Source organism: Daucus carota, chromosome 9 (genome assembly GCF_001625215.2).
Source record: "Daucus carota subsp. sativus chromosome 9, DH1 v3.0, whole genome shotgun sequence".
Taxonomy (NCBI): domain Eukaryota; kingdom Viridiplantae; phylum Streptophyta; class Magnoliopsida; order Apiales; family Apiaceae; genus Daucus; species Daucus carota.
The window spans coordinates 39,938,625-39,961,655 of NC_030389.2; the positions used below are offsets into that span (position 1 = coordinate 39,938,625).

The 23,031-nt window shown below is 32.2% G+C and overlaps 1 protein-coding gene across 1 annotated transcript; it reads right to left on the reverse strand.

Moving 5' to 3' along the window:
* Positions 1–17,088: 17,088 nt before the first annotated feature.
* On the reverse strand, positions 17,089–21,112 carry LOC108200471 (probable protein phosphatase 2C 35). Its single transcript, XM_017368640.2, has 3 exons — positions 20,696–21,112; positions 19,653–20,567; positions 17,089–17,421 (listed from the first exon to the last, which is right to left on the reverse strand). The coding sequence occupies exons 1-3, from the start codon at positions 20,750–20,752 to the stop codon at positions 17,290–17,292; spliced, it is 1,104 nt and encodes a 367-aa protein (XP_017224129.1). The 5' UTR covers positions 20,753–21,112; the 3' UTR covers positions 17,089–17,289.
* Positions 21,113–23,031: the final 1,919 nt, after the last annotated feature.

The window sequence follows — 23,031 nt, forward strand, 5'->3', positions numbered from 1 at the left end:
ACTCAAGTCAACAATGATTGACTCCCTACATACCTATACATACATGTAATAAGTTAAAGTATGAAATATTTCTTTATTAATATTTTATAGTATATTTATTTATCATTTTACCTCCCATTACAATACATTACTATACCAAAAAAGTGTAACTGTAAATTTATATATTTCTTTAACGTAGCGGCAAATATCTTTGTATATATGTTGTTACTGTAGCATATGCAATTTTATAGTTGGAATTGACGTAGGTATTTTATGATAGTAGATGTGCAGTTTTTTTTGTGAGAATTGAGATGCAATATATACAAAAACAACATTTCAATAAAAAGGAAACTAAATAAATAAGAGTTTTTGATTTATGTAGTTTATGTTAGTAGCAGATTTAATTTAGCGAGTAAAATAGTGAATGGGATTTTGTATTATAATATTTGATGAGTATTCAAATTCAAAATTTATAATAGATGGAATTTATTTTTCAGAATTATCAATGACTAAAATCCATTTAAAATAGATATTTTTTCTGTTACAGTTTTTTGGCATAATAATGTATTTAAATTACGTAATATTTTTTGGCATTGTACTGAATTAAGACATTGATTTTTTATAAAATATTTAACTAAAAAATTTAACTATATTATAATATTTTTATAATGAATTATTCAACTAAACTATGATATTTTGGCATACTAATGAATTGTATCGTTTTGGGAATAGTAATAAATTATTTAACTAAATTTAAATATTTTGAAAGTGATATATATATATATATATATATATATATATATATATATATATATATATTATTTTTATACACTTTATTTTATCACAAATTAATAAATTGATAAAAAAATACGTTAGCAAGCTAGCAATTCAGATCTTTCAGATCGAGTATCATCCATGAAATTTAGGTCTGATGTTCCATGTATTAGTCAGAATACATGATTTGTATTTCATCGAGCATTCAGATATGACAATCAAATAACACCAATTAGTTATGTCAATTAAATACAAATGCTATAATGTATACAGAAATTCAGGGATAGTCAACCTACATATATAATTGATTCACTTCACTTGACATAAATACAATCTTTCTAAAAAAATATATAATATATACGTCTTTTATAAAAAAATATAAATAGATTTCGTTTCTACACTTCATTTGATTAACAATTAAATAAAATAAAGACGTCTTTAATAGAGAAGTAAACTAATTATATTGTTGCTACTTATGTATGTTACCTAAATGAATAAGAGATCAAATTAATAAATTAAAATCATGGATTATAATCCCCAATCCTGCTATCTGCCGGGTTGTCCTCGTGCGGGGGCTTGGGGTGATCACGGTTGTAGAAGGCCCTTAGGGGTGACATGAAGGCCGATCATATGTTTGGGTCCTGTATTCTGGTGAGTTAGCCCTCATTGGGGGACTGAGACGATCGTGTAATTTGGCTCCTTACTTGTCTTACCTCTTAGTGAGAACCTTCACTAGGGGGTAAGGGCGCGTCCCTACACCTCAAGGATTTGGTCACGGCTCTATCAGACGTCTCCTCCATGCTACGAAAAGTAGCGGTTAGTGTCATCTCTCGTAGTGGGGATGATGCCGTATCCGTGATGTACTTGGACTAGGAGTCTGAGGTAGTTGCCTCAAGGCTTAATCTAACTGGAGTAGAACTCTAAGTGATAAGTCACCAGCTTAAGATTGGTCTTATCCCCAAGAGGCCTAGTCCTGATCAAACTAGGAGTCTTGGTTCAATAGAACTGCGTATGGCTTGATCCCCTATAAATATAGGGGTACGTAGGCACATTAGGGGATCATGAGTTGAGAGCACGTGAGACCAACTCAAAACCCTAATCTCAGCCACCCCTAAAAACACACAACCACCGCACTCCGGCGACCGAAACCACCATCACAGATCTTGATTCCGGCCATGAACCTCATCTTTGTTGATTACCAAATTCCTCTATCAACAAATTGGCGCTAGAAGGAGGACCCTATTCAAGATCTACATCTGTGGAGGAAAGATGTTAAATCAAATCTAATGTTCTAAAGGTTTTCATGGTGGACATACAAGAAAATTCGTAGGGATTGTGCTACAAGTGTCACCAACACTGTTTTGGTCATATCTTGAGTTCTAGACATCCGATTTAGATGATCTTACAGCCCACGCGAAGCTTGTCAAATTCCGGTTAATTCAGAGGTGGTATCATCATGAGAAAAGGGCTGGAATCGGTCTGAAAATAGGGACGAAATACAGTTACGAATTTTCACCCAAGAATCATATTCATTTTCGAAAACCTGTTGCTAATCGGTTTAGGATGACACCTAAACCCTATTCAGAGAAGGAGATGATGATAAAAGGAGCCAACAAGAAGGCTCTTGGAGATGTCCTGATACTCTTAAAGTTGGAAGGAGTTGAGGCTAATTTGGCCTAAACAAGATGAAATTCGGATTTGTGGGAGAGTCTGCGCACTAATCACGGTTTTGGCTATAACTTGAGTTCCAGGAGTCAGAATTGAGTGATTTTACTGCTCACGCGAAGATAGCAAAATTCTCTACAATCCAGGAGTGATTTGGTATTCTACTTTCTGGTCGAAAGACACATAAAAGGGTCTGAACAGTCACGGTTTATAAGAAAAAGAGCTGCATCTCAATCCCTTAAGGCGCGCCTCCACCTGACAGGGCGCGCCTCTATCGTCAAATTACCGGGAGCTCAAAGGAGGACCATCTTCAATGAAATTCCAGGGATAACCTAAGCTGCGAGCAGGGTTTTTCGGAATGGGGAGTCAGCGAAGGATGCGATTTTCAGAGACCTGACACGTTCGAATGGCGCGCCTCCAGGTAAAACTCCATTCTAAACCTCCTCATTATTTCATTCTCTAGAAAAGTATGGCGTATATCTAATTACAGGTGATGTGGTGTCCGACTACCACCATAAAAAATGCACCCCTTTACACCTTTGAAGAAGGCGCGCCTCCCCCTGACAGGGCGCGCCTCTAGGTAAGTTTTTTGCATCACCTTCACATATTATTACCATATAGTTTGTCGTGGTTTAATCCGTTATAGGAAGGAGTTCGCATCCTTGGACTCAAAGGATTTCTGAAGTGGCGCGCCCTCCCCTGAGCGAATGATTCAAGGTTCAGGAGAGGCGTATCTTGTAGGCCTGACCACAGGTGATGATATGAAAGGGGAAGTTACGAGGGGCGAGCTATTCAGACGGAACCTAGCTTTAAAAGTCGTAAGGGTGCGCGCCTTCCCCTGACCGGGCGCGCCTTCAGGTAAATCCTGAACCCCCTCAGTATTTGGTTCCCTAAGACTGGTGCATGTATAAAATCACAGGTAATATGGTGTTACCTGTATGAGGAATACACCTCTTCGCCATGAGGAATAGTCGCACCTTCCTCTAACAAGACGCGCCCTCATAAAGGGGTACGCCATATCCAACCAGTATTCTATAAGAGAGCGAATTGCGCGCCTCCCTCTGACAGGGCGCGCCCTCAGGTATGTTTAATGCATTGATTGCTTAACATGATTTTGTGTGAAGACAAACATACGCAGGAAGGAGCTCAATAGTCTTGAGGAGGTCACATCACTTCTTAGGACGCGCCCTCTCGGGAGTATTCATGAGGCACCAGAGGGCGCGCCCCTTAAGAGTGATATGTAGGTTCCCTTGACAAGGCGCGCTCCCGGATGAAAATTATGAGAATGAAGATACTTGAAAAACGTGCCTTCACCTAATAGGGCGCGCCCCGAGTTCCTAAGTCATGTGCATGGATTAATAATTCCTGAGAGGGCGCGCCTCCCCTTAACAGGCCGCGTCATGAGGTAACGCTGAGCATCGCTAAGGAAGTCATATATACGTATGATTGTGTGCAGGTCAAGTCCAACATTCTAGAGGAGCTGTCTTTCTTGATTAGGACGCGCCCTCCGTTCGACAGGAACGTAGCATGATACCTGCAAGGTCTTTGATCAAGGTACACTTAAGGCCTTTCAAAGGTTACCTAATTATCCATGACCAACTCTGGGTACGATGAATTTTAACCATCCATGATACGCTCTGGATGTCATCCACGATCTACTCTGGATGCTATGATTATTTACCTATCCATGATACGCTCTGGATATTATACTTGCGCATCCATGATACGCTCTGGACATTATACTTGCGCATCCATGATACGCTCTAGATCTTACATATCCATGATATGCTCTGGATAACACTTTATACTATTGATTCCCTATTGAGCTATGAGCTTTGGGACCCGTGCGATGCACCGGAGCTTTTTAAACCACGATAAGATTCGTGATGCCCCATATGGGATGATGTATGGACTGGGGAGTGGTCCTTTTAAATTTTTTAAGCAAGTGATTCACGCGTGAAAAAGTAAGGCTGTGCCAAAGGCCGCGCCCTCTACTTAATCCTTTGAAAAGATCAAAAGAGCCCACATTACAAGTAAGGCTGCGCCGTAGGCTGCGCCCTCTGCTTATACAGTCCTTGGAAGAAAAGAAATATTGCAGGTAAGGAAGCGCCATCGGCCGCGCCCTCTGCTTAGGCAATTCTTTACAAAAAGATAAAAAAGATGTCATGTTATAACAAGGCGGCGCCATTCTGTAAGTCGCGCCTTATATGTACTGTTCCTAGGTATCATGGACACACTAAGGCTGAAAAACAGCCACAAACCTTCGCACCGCGAAGGCGCGCCCTTCTTTTGTTGAAGTTCATTGGCGCGAATGTTATGGTTGAATGTGTCCTTTTGAAGGAATAAACGAAGCTGCGCCACTGTCAACGACAGATAGGCCGCGCTCCCTGTTTTCTTTTATCTACATAAAGATTGCTCATTACTTATGAACACATCATAAAAATGTGCCAGCCTCATACTTAGCAATTTGCTAAATGTCCAAAGACACTGGCATTATATGTTTGCAAGGCGTGTGGCACAGTCTGCACCTTGAAATATCAAGGAATAATACGCGGCTTAAGTCGAGCCTCTATGCGTGGACGCGCCCTCAGAATAATGTGTGTGGCACGGTATAAAAATTCCCTTGATATCTTCAATATCAAGAAAATTTGGGGAGTACTTGTTATGACTGAATTTAGCATGAAGGAAAGGACAAGGGCGCGCCCTTCCCGGAGTAATTCCGAGGGCGCGGCCCTAAAGTGCGGGGTTGACTGAAGGCGCGTGGAGAAACGAGAATGAGCGAGTCCACAGGTAAACTTATTATGTGTGAGGATGAGCGAGTCTCGATGACGACCCTTCCGAGGGATACGAAGACCTACCCCTCCGGGGGATATAACAACCCTTCCGAGGGATATGAAGACTAGTGCCAGGCTCATCTGGAAGTTATCAGGCTCATCTGGTAGTTCCCGGGTTACGACCGGGCGTGATCTATAATCCCCAATCCTGCTATCTGCCGGGTTGTCCTCGTGCGGGGGCTTGGGGTGATCACGGTTGTAGAAGGCCCTCAGGGGTGACATGAAGGCCGATCATATGTTTGGGTCCTGTATTCTGGTGAGTTAGCCCTCATTGGGGGACTGAGACGATCGTGTAATTTGGCTCCTTACTTGTCTTACCTCTTAGTGAGAACCTTCACTAGGGGGTAAGGGCGCGTCCCTACACCTCAAGGATTTGGTCACGGCTCTATCAGACGTCTCCTCCATGCTACGAAAAGTAGCGGTTAGTGTCATCTCTCGTAGTGGGGATGATGCCGTATCCGTGATGTACTTGGACTAGAAGTCTGAGGTAGTTGCCTCAAGGCTTAATCTAACTGGAGTAGAACTCTAAGTGATAAGTCACCAGCTTAAGATTGGTCTTATCCCCAAGAGGCCTAGTCCTGATCAAACTAGGAGTCTTGGTTCAATAGAACTGCGTATGGCTTGATCCCCTATAAATATAGGGGTACGTAGGCACATTAGGGGATCATGAGTTGAGAGCACGTGAGACCAACTCAAAACCCTAATCTCAGCCACCCCTAAAAACACACAACCACCGCACTCCGACGACCGAAACCACCGTCACAGATCTTGATTCCGACCATGAACCTCATCTTTGTTGATTACCAAATTCCTCTATCAACAAGTATTAATAAAATTTTTCACAAACTTGCACAGAAAAGGCTGAGATTCAATTTACCAAGTGAAACAACAATATATCATTCTCCTTTTATTGACAACTTTAAAATTTGTATCAGATGAATCTGTATAGCCAGATTGGTGTGTTGCTAATCAGAGGAACTGAGCGACCACACAAATGGTCGTTTAAGTATTTTATATACACATACACAAAAATTAATAATTAGTGTCAATTCAATGATAAATATGATAATCAAGCCAGCAAAACATATGATAACACCGACAATCAGTTGAATGTAGTAGGAAATACGATGCCTTTAGGTTATTTGAGTCTCACGACTTGTCTCAGCCATGCTTTCTTCATTGTAATGTAGTTTCCTCGGCCTTTGATAGCTACAAATTGTAAAAAGAGATTCCATTAACATTCACATCCACATATCTTGTAAATTAAAAACATGTTTGAAATTTTAAAAGAATTACTTACAGATATACAAAAAAGAATGAAAATCTCAAACTATAAAGTCAAAAAAGGAAAATAAAAAGGAAAACAAAGATGAATACAAACAATCAAAGATATGAGCATGAGGTCTTGATAATGGTTATATATATACCCACTCTCTACCAAATATATAGATATATAGACATATACATATAAATAGATATGAAATCAATCAAACAAATTACCATAAATAAAATCAATATTTTAAATCTTGTCATACTATTGTTCGACGAAAGCTATAATCAAGGAAATTTGAATATCAAATTGAAGAGAGACAACCAATATGATTTCAATTTTGCAAATACTTACTTTGAATTCAAATTTTTAGATGGTAATAGAAAAAAACAAATGAAATTCACTCCCTTCTCATTCTGAAGCACCAATCATGCATATAATCAAGCACTTGCCTTCTAAATTGCTTACAATTTTTGATCCATAAAAAATATTATTTTTCAAATAAAATTAAAAAAAAATTTAAACCAATTAAATATTTAAAAAACACCGATTATGCAACTGATTGAGCATGCTTAAATATCAACTAAATGCTGCTTTACACACCTTACCATTACGACGCTCTGTTACTGCTCTGATATATAAATTTGAACTTATTTCATATTTATTTTAAAATAAAAAATTAGAGAGTAAAACATATATAATGACGTATCTTAAATTTTTCATATATAAGAATTACTTTATTAAGATTGAAAAAAAATAAAATAATGAAGAAAACAATAACACATAAATAAATTTAACAAAACAATAGTCTAATCATAATTTTTTAAAGTATAACATATTTAATGGTGCATCATACCTTATTCTTTTTTGTATAATCTTATGAAAATATTTTAACACTACTTTATTTTTAATTATTTTAAGAAAAGACGATTAGCAGTTTAAGAGTAGTAATCACTGTTTCAATATATTGAATTTTTAATGCAGTATCATACAAAAATTCTTCTAAGTGCTTAGGAAGTCTTTTGATGTTTAATTCGAAAGAGATAATAACCTAACAATTACAATTAAAAATAGGTTAATATACAAAATATACATGTAGTTGTGAATAAATTAAATGTATAAAGATAAGAAAATTATTGTTTGAAATTTTTTTAAATACATTTTAATTTTAAATATTTTAAGAAAAGGCAATCAGCAATTTAAGACATAATTATATTTTTAAATTTTTAATTTTTTATGCAACATCGTACAATAAAGTCTTCAGAGTGCTTAGGAAGTTTTCTCATAAATGGTAAGATGAATTTGAATTTTTAAAATAAATGATAAGAATTGATTTGATTTTGAATTTAAAAATAATTAATTATGATTAGTTTTATATCTTGGAGAGTACTTGAGAAGTCTTTTCATTCATAAATTAGAGATAGAGGAAGTCAATAACTACATTTAAAATATATGCTAAAAATTAGGAAGGGAATGATTTTTATTTAAGACAATTAAAATCAAAAGCAGGAATGCATGCATAATTTGTGGGACTGTCTAAAACTTGACTTATATAAATCAGTTGATTAGATGGCGCTGCTGATGTGGCATAATTAAAATATATGGCTTTATGACGTGACATTTTACGAATTACGTGTATTTTTAAATATACAAAATATACATGTAGTTGTGAATAAATTAAATGTATAATTGAAAATTATTGTTTGAAATTTTTTAAAATAAATTTTAGCTTTAAATATTTTTAGAAAAGGCAATCAACAATTTAAGAGATAATTATATTTTTAAATTTTTAATTTTTCATGCAACATCGTACAATAAAATCTTCAGAGTGCTTAGGAAGTCTTCCCATAAATGGTAAAATGAATTTGAATTTTTAAAATAAATGATAAGAATTGTTTGATTATTAGTTTCATATCTTGGAGAGTACTTGAGAAGTTTTTTCATTCATAAATTAGAGATAGAGGAAGTCAATAACTACATTTAAAAAATATGCTAAAAATTAGAAATGGAATGATTTTTATTTAAGACAATTAAAATCAAAAGCAAGAATACATGCATAATTTGTGGGACGGTCTAAAACTTGACTTATATAAATCAGTTGATTAGATGGTGCTGCTGATGTGGCATAATTAAAATATGTGGCTTTATGACGTGGCATTTTACGAATTACGTGGATTTCTTGACGTGGCATCGTTCAGGAATTATGATATAAATAGATTATAGCTTCATGATTGCATGATAAATTTTCATGTTGCAGTTAACACTATCAAAACTATCAAAACGTTTTTTTTTTTGACGAACAATAAAATTTTATTGAACATAAACCATAAGAACACAGTCGGGACAAACCCCTAAACTGACAATTACAACCTGCTTGTGAAACAAAAATCGAGCTAAACAAATAGTCGCTTTGTTTTCAGATTGCTTAACATATAGAATATAAATATTCTTGATAATAAAAACGATTACAGAAGTTTCTCGAGCAATCCAGTCGACACCAACATCACTGAAAATAGTAGAATCACAATTGACCTGCGCACTTAAAAAACCGGTGATAGACCAGTGTTCGTATCCATCAGTTACACCAACTAAGAACGTTTCCTAATCAAAACGTTCTTTGATTAGGAAAGTTGTGGATATGCAGCAGGAGGAGGAAAGAGTGCAGGTCGAGACATATTCCATGTTAACTATTGCTGCAATTAATCGCCGAACTTTGAACTTGTTAGAGGTGGAAATATTATTGGAGAATGTTGTTCGAAGTTGCAAAATATGTTGCATACCTCAGCTAGTTTTGTTAGAAAACAAGCGAACAAGGCAGCTCATTTGTTAGCTCGATTTCTTTGTTTTGTTTATGATCATGTTGATTTTAAATCTCCTCCAGATTGTTTGTTTGTTGGAGACTCTCTTGTTTGATCGATTGAAATAATGGAATCTATTCTTTTAATCAATAAATAAATAAATAACATGAATAAGTATATACACAATACGCTACACAAAAGCTTTATCTAGGTATTTTTAATCGTTGTAAGAGAAATTCAATAATCAATATACTTATATAAAGGAGAAGCGGGGGCGTGTAGGTGGCGCCTCTCACATCGCTCCGTTCTATTTTTCTAATTTTTTGGAATTTTCGAATGAAAAATATTATAAATTAGAACTACCTTTTTTAGTTTCGGATATATTAGAAGCAAGTTTCAGAATCTGATTTTGTTTTATATTATTTATGGAATTATTTTAGATTATTTATGGAATATAACAGCTTGAAAGTTTTAATCTGATTTTGTTTCAGATTATTTAATTATGGGAAAGAGTAGCACACAAGTCTCTTTGCACCTATAAATATCCTTGTAGGTTGTAGGGTTTTGGATCATCTAAACACAACCTTCTCTCTCAATACCACAACCCTATCTCTCTCTCTGGTGATAGTTCTTTTCCTCGATTTCTAACTCGATGGTGCCGTTCTTCTGCTGCAACGATAATTGAAGCTGTTTATACGGTATTAAAAAAAGTAAAGGTTGTTGCAAGCAAAGGTAGACCGCTATGTGGGAGTCGACAAATCCAAACACGGGAGAAGAATATAGTCTTGACATGATTTTGATGGATGATATCAATAAATTAACTATTAGTGATGTATGTTTGTTGGTTATTCTTTTATAATATTTGTTTTGTTCATCGGACATGTTTGTTGTTGTTAATTTTTATATGATTTACTTTATATACGGGAAATTATTATTCATGCATTATGTGTTTGCTACGTTCAAGCAACTTTTAAGTGAGGGCTGTTTATAAAGTATTAAAAATAAAGGTCGTTACAAGCAACGGTAGTTATAGACTGCTATCTAACGGATTTAAGTTAGATGTTTTTGTGCACAACCAATCAAAAAATTGAAGGAAAGTGACAATGTAAGAACATGATTACTTTTAAAAAAAAAAAACACAAATAAAATTAAGATTCGTCGTGTTTTAAATTGTTAATTACGTGTAGAAATTTATTTTCATTTTTTCACCATGAATTATAGTCCAATTTTGCAATTTTATATATTAGTATTGGTATTACATCAAGATTTTTATAATATAAATTTCTTTTATCCTACAAATATTAATTTTTAGGGAAATTACCTTGTATGCTGTTTTTCCAATCTTATTTTCAAAAATACTATCTTTTCTAAAATCTTTCAAATATACTATCTTTTTGAAAATATTTCCATATATATATATATATATATATATATATGTGTGTGTGTGTGTGTGTGTGTGTGTGTGTGTGTGTGTGTATGTATGTATGTATAACCACCGTATTTTTGAAAATATTTTCAAAAAGATAGTATTTTTGAAAAGATTTTAGGGAAGGTAGTATTTTTGCAATTTGTTTTAAAAGGTAGTAGTATTTTCGAAAAAATCCTTTTAAACTTGGTCATGAATAAAAAAAAAGCCCAAATTTTTAATCATTAATATACTTTTTATAGACATCCACGGGATTATTGCATTCTACAAATATTAATATTAAATTATCCATATAATTTTTATAGGCCGCCGCAACGCGCGGCTTCTCAACTAGTTTTTTTTATAAATGAGGTCATCAATGACGATCTTATATTTTATTGTGGTTTTTAGACATAATAAAATTTAATTCGAATATCATATATGTCTCCATGTTGATGTGTCATGATCCGCTTCAAATATCCATTACAATTATATGTATTATATATATAATAATAAAATTTATACTTAATTACTATTTTAAATGTTTGCTCTACTATTAAATAGTACTTAAAATAATTTTAAAAATGAGAAAAGTTCTAAAATATGTTAAAATTATTACTAAAAATATCTAAATGTTAACAGATTTTTTGAGTTGTTTTAAGAAGGAAAATTTTAACACGCATTAAAAAATAAATATTTAATGATAATATTTTGTATTAGCAATTTAGTCTTTCTACAGAAATAGGAGTGTTGCGCGATTTCATTACACATCTGATAATCATACTAAATCGTTAACGCGTAATCCTTAAATATGATTATATCATATTTTTAACAACACTAGAGAACTCATCTTTTTATATGATAAGGGCCACTTTTGGAATAGTTCTTTAAAAAAATGACTCTTAGCCACCTTTTAAAAGTGTTAAGGCAAAATTTATTGTAAATTTGAAATTTTGACCACCAAAATGCAAAAGACACTAAAGCTCAGCTATCAATTTGTAATTTACTCTATTCCTTATATTATCCACTTATTGTTTACGATATAGTGAATTATATATTAAAAAAAATTCTGATGTTTAAAGAAAATTCATGATATATAATAGGGAAATTCTTGATAGTACACTCATAGAATTGGTTTTTAACAACGGTACCATCGTATTTTTGATTTCTATCAATGGTACCCTCGTACTTTTAATTTACTCTCTATGGTACACTCGTGTACTTTTGATCTACTCTCTCTTCATTTCAGACTGTAAAACAAATTGTATATTTGAAATCCTTGCGAAAGGTTACATAAAATAGACCCTTAAATAATGTAAAACGGAGTCAAAATGAGTGAGATATATTCAAACTTAATAATCAAACTTTGTCATTAATATCTCACTCATTTTGACTCTGTTTTACATGATTTAAGGGTCTATTTTATGTAACTTTTCGCAAGAATTTCAAATATACAATTTGTTTTACAGTCTGAAATCAACAGAGAGTAGATCAAAAATACACAAGTGTACCATAGAGAGTAAATTAAAAGTACGAAGATACCACTGGTAGAAGTCAAAAATGCGATGATACCATTGAGAAAAGTCAATTCTATGAGTGTATCATCAAGAATTTCCCTATATAATATTATATCATTATATTTATGTTTAAGCTAGTCTGGTTATAATTTCATGACTTTCATATATATATATATAAAGTAAATTATCATCATGAACATGGCATTTTGTATTTATAAAATTTTAGCATATATTACATTTTATTTTTAGTTATTACATTCACCTCAAGAGTAATAAATGAATTCATTATTTTAGGATGAAATGATATAGGATATTAGGGGAAAACTATATTTTATAATTGTATTTATTTTAAATATAATTTTTTGAAAAGACGTCACAGACAAATATTTAAATAAAAATTTTGCGATAAGATTAAGACAGATCTAGAGATCGGTGATCGTGGGGTAAAAAAAATTGGCCACATGTCTGGCCGGTGATAATATGATAGCTATTAAGTATGGCCAACACTAAAATTGTCAAAATTGATGAAAGTTAATATAGAAATCAATTGGGACAAGTATTCCAATTGTCTCAGCTTCGTCCCAAATGGTTCTCCTATGATTTTGTGATAAAACCAAAAAAGAATCGCAAACTTTCAATTTTTAAAATCAAAACTGAAAACTAAAATCGCAATCGATCTAGTTTCAAAAATCTTGGTTGGATGGAAAATTTTCAGAATAAAATTCTCGAAACTTATTTTGCTATGATGAATGAACAGTATATTTATTCTCTGCATATGATAGTTTATATTTATAATTCTCTAATTAAAGATTTCATCCGTTACTCAAATATGATGAACATTATTTTATCATAAAAAAATTAATTGTAATAACTCCCTTTTCTTGTTATACAAGTAGAGTTGACAAAGTCCTCAATTTGAATATGTGCCAAGGTTTCAAATAAAAAGAAAATACTATTTTTATCTGAATACCATCTTTAAACCAATTTTTGGGAAGTTCGAATTCTGATACTTGAACACCATTATAGGTACATATAATATGCTTTTCTCTATTCCACTCATCGGGGAAGTTATAGACATTTTTCCAAAGAAAGGTCAGAAGAGGTTTTTCAAATCAGAAAAGAAACATGAGAAAACATAAAGAAACCAAAAAAGATCGTTTCGTTTCGTGTATTTTCCTGTTTTCAGTACTCGAAGGTGAAACCCGTATCCGCCCGTTATTAATTTAATGTACTTAATTTGAAATCTATATTGAATCCAAAACGTTTCGTGTACTTTTCGTGTACATTATATAAAAAATATTAATACTTGTGAATGATATATAATTCTACCAAATGTGAATGATATATTTATACTTGTATATAATTTTCTACAAATTTGTTAATGTATTTATAATATATATCTACATATTCATATATATATATATATATATTTAAATAATTATATATTTAACATGTTATAACATATATAAAATAAAAATTATTTACAAATATTTCATGTATTTCGTGTATCCAAAATGAAAACTCATATCCGACACCAAATCTATCGTAATTTCGTGTTCGTAATTTTGTGTTCATGTACTTTCGTATTTCATGTCATATCCATTTTTTTCGGATCGCTTTGTTTTATGTTAACGTGTTACGTGTTGAATTGTGAAGCCTATATACAAAATAGAATGAATATGAGGTTATGACTTATGAGTACTCTTAAAATAATCCAAGTCATTCAGAAAATGAGTGTCCCGTGTGCTCAGAGCATTCAGACGAACTATTCAACATATCATGCCACAATACTATTAAGCATTCAGTCTATCCGTGTCATTTCTACCACAAAACCCGGTATCGACCTGAGAACATGCGGCGGTGAGTCACTGAGATACAGTATTGTGGTTCATTCAGATGAACACGTACAGATACAGTATCAGGGGTGTTTAACTTTGAAAACTTCAATTACAATTCTAAATCAATGTTGTAAAAGTGGGAATCGAATTTATACAATAGAGATATGAAACAAGAATTAATCAGAGATAGATCGGATTAATCAAACAATTAATTAAATAATCGTAGATGTAATTTGTTCGACTAAATTACAAGATAGGGATCAATATTAATCATCGATTTTCGAACACTGATTTGAATAAGCAATTATGTAGTTTAAATCATCAAAAAATTAGAGGTCTTTTGACTTAACTTACAAAAAGTGATTTATTGATTAAAATAAGTGGTAAACTTGACTTATAAATCATTATAAGTGTTTGGATAACATTACTTATAAATCAATTGAAATTTGAATGTTTGATAATTTAAATTTATAAATAAAAAATCCAAATTATTAAAATAAAAGAAATTTTATTAACAAGTAAAATTTATCACATATCAAAAATTTAAAAACTTCGTCATAAAGTGCAAATCACTAAAAAAACAAAAAAACCAATATTTCTCATTTCTCGCTTCTGCCTTAAAAAAAAAAGAAGCTAAAGTGCTTGTTTTATCATATAATCAGTGTTAAAAGAAGTCCAAGATCACTTAAAAAGAAACTACACCAAACCCGCTTATTCTAAGAAAATATACCGTAGTGCAAAATCATCAAAAACTAACCCCTTCGTACTTGGACCAGTGTTGTAAAAAACGAGAATCGGACTTAGGTACTGTTTGGAGCTGCTGTTGCAGATAGCAACAGCAGTTTTTTGATGAAAAGCACGTGAAAAACTGTTTGGTAAATCTGAAAACAGTTTTTCTGAACCGCAGCTTTTAGCTGAAAAACTGCTTTTAGAAAAAGCAGGTCCTCTGATGCTTTTAGAAAAAGCTGTTTTCAGCTTTTCAGAAAACTGTTACAAATTTCACTATCAAACCCACCAGAAAAGTTATTTTTTTATATATTATAACTCAAAATAAGCACATATCAAAAAAATTACCAAACAGTTATCTGATTTCTACAACAGCACTTTTTTTACCAGCACTTTTTCTGGCCGTACAACAATTTTTAACAACACTCCGAAACAGACCCTTAGTCGGTGAAGGCACCGTCCAGCGATTAATCGGATAATCGAAGATTAATTGGAGTGATTAATCGGATCATTAATCGTAATCAATTTAATATTATTTTTTAAATCATATATATTAATATATATATATATATATATATATATATATATATATAATTCTATATAATATAAATTTATAGTCATATAAAATTAAAAGATTAATGATTTTTTATAACACAAACATGCCTTTATATAATATACAAGTCCAGTCATCTCATATATAAACTTGAATTTGATTGAATAGGAAGATATTACAAATTTATGTAATTAGAGATTAGGAGCTAATATTGAAAGAGTGAAAGGTAATAAAAAACTTTAATTTCTGTATTTTGTCATTTCCGTGCCTTTTATTCTATTTAAAAATAATTTTTAATTTTTAAATTTTTTTTACTTTTTTTTAAATTTACCGATTTTTGACCGACTTTTTCCAATTAATCCCGACTTTTGACCGATTAATCCCGATATTCAGAAAAAACGATTTTTTCACCGATTAACGTTTAATCGAGACGATGGCCGACCGAACAGCGATTAATCGACGATTAATCCCGATTAATCGCCGACTTTTAGAATACTGCTTGGACCTCGAATGACTAAAATTATGTGATTTTGAAATGTAAGAAATTTGATTTTTTTGACATATATTTTTAAATTTTCTTGCCGTATAACCAAAATGTATTTTCAGAATTTTATCTTCAAAATAATAATATATAATTAAGATTATAATTTAAAAAATGAAATTTTAAAACTAATAATTATATAAGAATATCTTAAAACTTAAAAATATGTGTCAAACAGTTAAAGATTTATATTTTAAAGAGAGAATATCAAAAAACTATAATTACAATCATCCTCAAGTCTGGAATCCTCAAAAATTTTAAAAATACGAATAAAATTTTAACTAATGCTTCAATACTTTGATTAGAGGGTGAGTATTCGGTTCAATTAAGTTAACTAAATACTTGATAGGAATAATTTGATTGTGTTGACTGAATTGAAATAATTTGATTTTAATTTGGTTATATTTATTTATATATATATATATATATATATATATATTATTATTATTTTGATTATTTTACTTAATTAACTGGAAAACCTAATTTATTGAAATATAATAGAAAAATAAAGTTATCATGAATATTTGTATTATATAAGCAAAGATAGTATTTATTAAAATTTAATTTCGATTATTTTAATAGCTCATGTTGATGATTTATAATATTTGAATTTCATATTTAATGTTACGATAGTTTACAATTTTTCATGTAAACGTAATATGAGTTGTGCATTACTAAATTATAAAATATAAGTGTTAATAATTTGTATTGTCACTTAATCTGATTCTTAGTAACTTAGTTTGAAACTATAATTTTAATAAAAACTTGTTATTTTTAATTTTTCCTTTTTTCTCTATTTTTGTAATAGTTTTCTCTACTCTAGGAATTTGATTTTTATTTCGGTATTTGATTTTAATTGAAATATTAAATTCAGTTCGGTAAAACAAGAGAGATAACTCTGATTCCCTGATTCTTAATTCGGATATAATTTTTATCGAATAATCACTCTAAGTTTCATCTCTACTTTCTATATATATATATATATAAAGTTAGTTTCCAATGTTGTTCATTATGTGTATCACAATCAACTTTACACTGACATTTTTGATTTGTTTTTCTAACTATATCCCAGATGTTATATTTAGTCAACGCAATATATATGACTATAAATAAAAGTTTCCTAAAAAAACTAATTTTTCTGAATATGCATTCTTTTCTCCGAAATGGACAAGTAATTTAAAACATATGGAACAACAAACAGCTCACTTTTGAACATTTACCCTTCATAAAAGTTACTGATAAGCATGAAAGTTAGAAACCAAGTGTTTAGTGTTAGCCTCCTGTAATTGCCAAAAAATTGACATACATTCATCATTCAAAAGACACCAATACAGTATATCGGCTTGGAATGCAAGGAGCCAGTGATTAGCAGGAGATATAGTCAAGGTATCATACATTCGATAACCCTTCAACATGTACAATGATAAGTGTTACATCGTCTGTTCGATTCTCATGCTGTAACCACAGTTTGTATGATTCTCTTGCTATTGTATAACACGCATCTTGACGATTTCTGTCAACCTGTACAAGACAAAAGAAACCAGGAAAGGGAATCATACTCAAAACGATTTCAGTAGTTTCAACGGTATATATCTCTAGCTGTCCCAACAGTAGTAGAATTACAGAGGTTGAGATTCAGTGCAAGCAAACAACTAAACATTGAGAATAATCGCACTGTTTTGAGTTTCCTATTATGCAAACTTCTAAAACCAGGAAAAGAAAAGGCCTCCTATAATATGCTGTACTACAGTAATTTATTATCCTTGTTAGCCAATGGGTAATGTAGAAAACTAACAGATGTTCAAACAAAAATTTACTTCATGCTAAGGTACACTCCTTGAATGAACAATAATTCACATTTTTAGTAAGCAAAAGATTGCCCTGTTATTTTATAATTTTTAACAACGACAAAACTTTGTAAGAATTTCCATTTGGGTTTATATCTTGGAAGGATTTCAATTATAACACCAAATCCTAAACAGCGTGGGGGAAAATTGCTTACATCTAACACTTAAGAAACAGAATCTGCAATCTTTGTTCAGAATAAGTTAAAACTATTAAATTTCATCACAAAATACTAGATATATTTTGGCTGCTCCAATAATATGCCAAGGAACCTCTTGCATCAGATGACAAAGAATTAGGGATGGCAACGGGTTGGATCGGTTCGGATATTTGAGATATCCAAATCCAAATCCAAATTATTTTTAAAATCCAAATCCAAATCCAATCGGGTTTCAGATATCAAATCCAAATCCATGGGTTTCGGATCGGGTTCGGGTTTGTTCGGGTTTATCCAAAACCTGAATTCCGAAATTTATATAGTATTGTAGAAATATTATTTTTGATTTTTTCACCCTTAAATTTCATTATATTTAAAACTAAACTACTTTAATAATAAAGTATTACACATTAATAAAATCTTGAAACGTATTTAATAATTTCTGAACACAAATCTTCAGTATATGGAGTATGAAATTTTAAAGTAATTCATTAGTTAAACAAAAAAAGTCACTATAACCCAAGAATATACACATTCACACTCTACCTATGTATATATAAACAAAATTTAGTAGATTTAAAATTTAAAAAAAGTGTATTAGTATACATATACATATACATATATATATTTGGATTTTTTTTCGAGTTTCGGGTTTGGATCGGGTTTGGATCGGATTCGGATTTCGGGTCGGGTTTCGATACGGAATACCTAGTATCCAAATCCAAATCCAAACTCGTTCGGGTCTAAAAATCAAATCCAAATCCAAAATATCGGGTTCGGTAAGATCCATTCGGGTCGAAACGGTCGGGTATCCATTCGAATCAATTTTTTCTGCCATCCCTACGAAAGAATTCTCCATTGTACTTCTACTTCCTAAGTTATCTTCTTAGATCTCATCATAGAAAATTTTGCACTCAATATTTTTTCACTTTTCCCTCTTCTATTATTTGTTTCACCTTCTTTTTTATTCCCTTCATAATTTATCATTTTATACTCTCCAACCAAATAGACCACTAAAGACATGAAACTGTACTTGCATTTGCAAGAACCTCCTGTGCAGTGTTAACATTCATGTTTAGTTCTTAAATTACACAAGAATATACTACGGTCTGATAGTAACTTGTTCGAAGAAAAAACATCCCATTGTTCCTTGTTCTCACTGTTAAAATGGAAGAGCACACTAGTTTTCTGTACAAGATTAGCAAGTGTAACAGCAAATTACAGTTCAATCCCTTTCTTCCACTTTTAAGACTGACAAATATATTTAAGAAACAAGTTATTCAAAAGGACCTATAGTCTAATATCCTATAAGTTATTAATACTTGGAAGAAATGCAAACAGTTGCAAAAAGGATTTATTATATTCCAATATGTCACCATCCTTCCATTGATGGTAACAAAACAGTCAAGTAGATTCATATGCTGAAAAGAAAATAACCCAATCATATCACATTTAAGTATAAAAGAAATGTTAGCTTCAACATATTGCACAGAATAACTATTCAGACAAGTCCCAAGGAACTGAATACTCTATGCACTACTTAAAACATGCAACACACTCCAAAATTTAAAGATCCCTAGCAAATAGCCTTTAAAATATAAAAAGTACTATTCTTAAATAAGTAAAATGTCAATATACAAACGCAAAAATGAAAGAAATATATTAACTAGCTTCATACGATAAACTTAATTAACTCAAGATATAATGATGAACTATTTCAAATAAGCTTAGAAGAGAAGTTGTTACTTACCATATCGACCACAGTTTGGCTAGAGAGAAACTCAAAAACACCATCACTTGCCACGACAAAGAATGGATGATCAGGTGTCAGCTTAACAGTCTTTATCTCTGGGACAGCAAACACGCCAATCTTTTCAGCCAAACTATCCCCTACACTCCGTGTAAAGGCAGTTCCAGGATACATTGCATTCTGAACCCACAACCTTGGCGGGTCACTGCCCTCGGTCTCCTCATCACCCCACGTTTGAACAGTTGGATCCTTAAGTCCTTCCACTTGGTCAACACTCAAAACCCTGGCCCCCTCAAGCTTAACTCTTTCACATTCATCTTTCCGAAAGGGTGTCTGATCACAAGATAAATCTTCAGCAACAAGTTGATTACCTTTCTTTACAGCAATCACAGCTCTTGAATCACCAACATTGGCCACATAAAGCATATCACCAACAACAAGAACAGTAATAGCTGTTGTACCACTCATTGAATCATCTATTTCACTATCATGTAGTTCATCATTCGTTGCCAAAAACGCCGCATTATAGGCTTTAACAGGATCATCCACCAAAGTAGACTCCTTTAACAAGTTTTCAACCAACCTCCTCTTCACAAAATCCGCACATTGCCCTCCAGTTTGACCATGCCCATCAAACACTCCAAAGAAATGCACATTAGGATCCCCTTGCATACAAGTCCTAACACAAAAAGTATCTTGATTCTCCTTATTCAACATATCCGGATAGTATCCCCGTTGTGTGAGCACCGTATAATCCAACTCAAAATTATGGGAAGGCACTGGAACAGGCTCCACAGACCTATCTACAATTATATGTTTCCCTTGGCCATGATATGGAGAGTCCTTATCATCCGAAGCCCGCCCATCAGAAGACGAAGGATGCCCATCCGAATTCGATGTACATCTGCTACAACACTTCCCAAAAACACAACCCATGTTTCAATACAATCAAACAAGACCCAAAAACAAACAATTTCAATATGTACAACAAATGTTTGAGAAAAGTCCTAAATGAAAAGCACAAGATTATGAGCCAAACTTACACAATATACGCAGTTCTTGGTGAAAACGGTGAAACGGGCCCTCCAAGATTTTAACATTGCGACTGTTACCAAATGGGTTTTTGCAATTAATCCCCAATGATTGCCACACAATTGACAAAACCCGAGAGCCAAAAGCTCAAAAAAGGCTAAATTTTTGAATTTTTAATCAAGAAAGTGTCAAGAAAAGAATAACCCATCAACAAGAAAAGATCAAGATCAAATTCGAAATAGAGACGTGAAATTCGGGGAAATCTTGAAGAAATCCCAAAGAAATAAGCAAAAGATACTAACTTTATGTTTTGATATCAAATATTAATATTCTTGAAATTTTGATTAAAGGTGAGGTTGATTTTGTGTTGATTGTTGGTGGGGCCAACAAAAAGATCTGTATTTTTTTACAGTAGAAATTGATCACGGCATTTATAAAAACCAATCAATTGATTTTAGGGATAAACAAAAGAAATTGAGGATGAAACCCTAGAAAATTCAATTAAAAAAAATCTCAGAATAATGTTTGTGTGTGTAACTGTGAGAAATAATGGTACATGTATGGGGAATTCACATAGATGCAGATGAATGTGAAGAAAACGACAATAAGAAATGATTTGTGCTTTTTCTGTCTTTTTTTTTTTTTTTTTGAGTTTTGCTATTTATTTTGTTGCTCTTGTGTAATTATTTAGAAAGTACAGATCAGATATATTTATTACAGTTTTAAAAGTTTTATAATAGTTGTGTGTTATCTGTAAATTGACTGTTTAAGGCTAATTATTGTAATAAAACAGTTCAAATTTCACCATTTGGCTATTTTGCTAAAAATCTGTATTGAAATGTGAGGTTATTAATCGGTACCGCATGATTCTGATGGATGGACTTGACGTCGGCCTAATGTGTGTTTTTGGAAGTTTCGTTTGGTTTGAGAATATGAAAAGGAAAATAAAAATAATAAAGTTTGACACCTTGCTCCCCACAAAAAGCAGAAACAACTCACAAGTGTCTCCATCTCAAACTTTCAATTACCTTCTCAGCCCATATAGATTTAAACCAATAATTTATAATTTATGGTAACTTTACATGACAAGTGTTAACAAATGAAAATTTTGAGACATATTTTAATATATTTTTGATGTAATTTTGAAAATTTTGAAATCAGAAGTTGTTCATCGTTATGAGTACTTAAATCTTGATATTTTGATATAAGATATTTTCTTAGTGTAATCGATAAATAAATTAAATTGAAAAGACTAGTGAAGTGGGTTATGAGTTTGCTTAGGTAGTAATAACTTGAATCGCACATGAATTTGAGAATGGGAGGTTGATGGCTTTATATTACCTCAGATGCAAGTGTATTGCACAACTACTGAGGTGTGTGCTTCATGTAAATGTGCATGGTATTATCATGTGCCTCACGAGCGTCGCCGCCTAACCTCGTCATGACTCTAGTCGAAGGGCGAATGTCTTGGCGTCTCACGTATGCGAGTGTCTTAAGTGATGAATTTTTTCATCCAATGGAATTAAAAATAATTATAAATTTAATATTATTTTAGTGTGAATGTTAATCAGAATTTTTTGCATATTATATATACAAAAATTGTGTCAGTTATAGAAAATCGTAACTGATGTGTTGGTAAATATTCTGCATTAAATTAATTATATCCAATAATTATTTTTGTTGATTTGTGTATATATTTCAGTCACGTTTTGGTTATAAAATGAAACAAAAACATATGTAACATACAACACAAATCCTAGCTGTAACCTCCTCTTCTCTCTGTCTCTCTCTCCTCTCATTCGATATTACACTGTTTTCAGGCGAACTGAGGTACAATTCCCTTTTAGTATTGTCGCGATTATGATTGGATTACTGTGTTTGTTTTATCCGGTGAGTGATATTATGACAACCCATTATAGATTATCCAGTGAGTGATATTATGACAACCCATTATAGATTATCCGGTGAGTGATATTATGACAACCCATTATAGAGTAATGGTGCAATTATCATCTCGAAAAGAGTCAGGTCTTGTAGAGGGTTTGGCGACTCAGTAGTCTATTACGGAAATTTGGCTTAATATAAATTAAAAATTTATATTTTGAATTATAAAATATTATAAATTTCAAACCCTTAAATCTACTAGCTTATACTTCAAAAATTTCAATAATTTTAAATATAGAATTTAATTGATAAATTTGTAATATATAAATAAAGAACTCATAAATTTAGTCAACGATGATAATATCACATACATTGATTTCGTTGTGATTTCCGTCATGGTGAACTCATTCCGATTATCATTTTTATATGAAACCATTCTTCTAACATTTTGAAATTCTAGGAG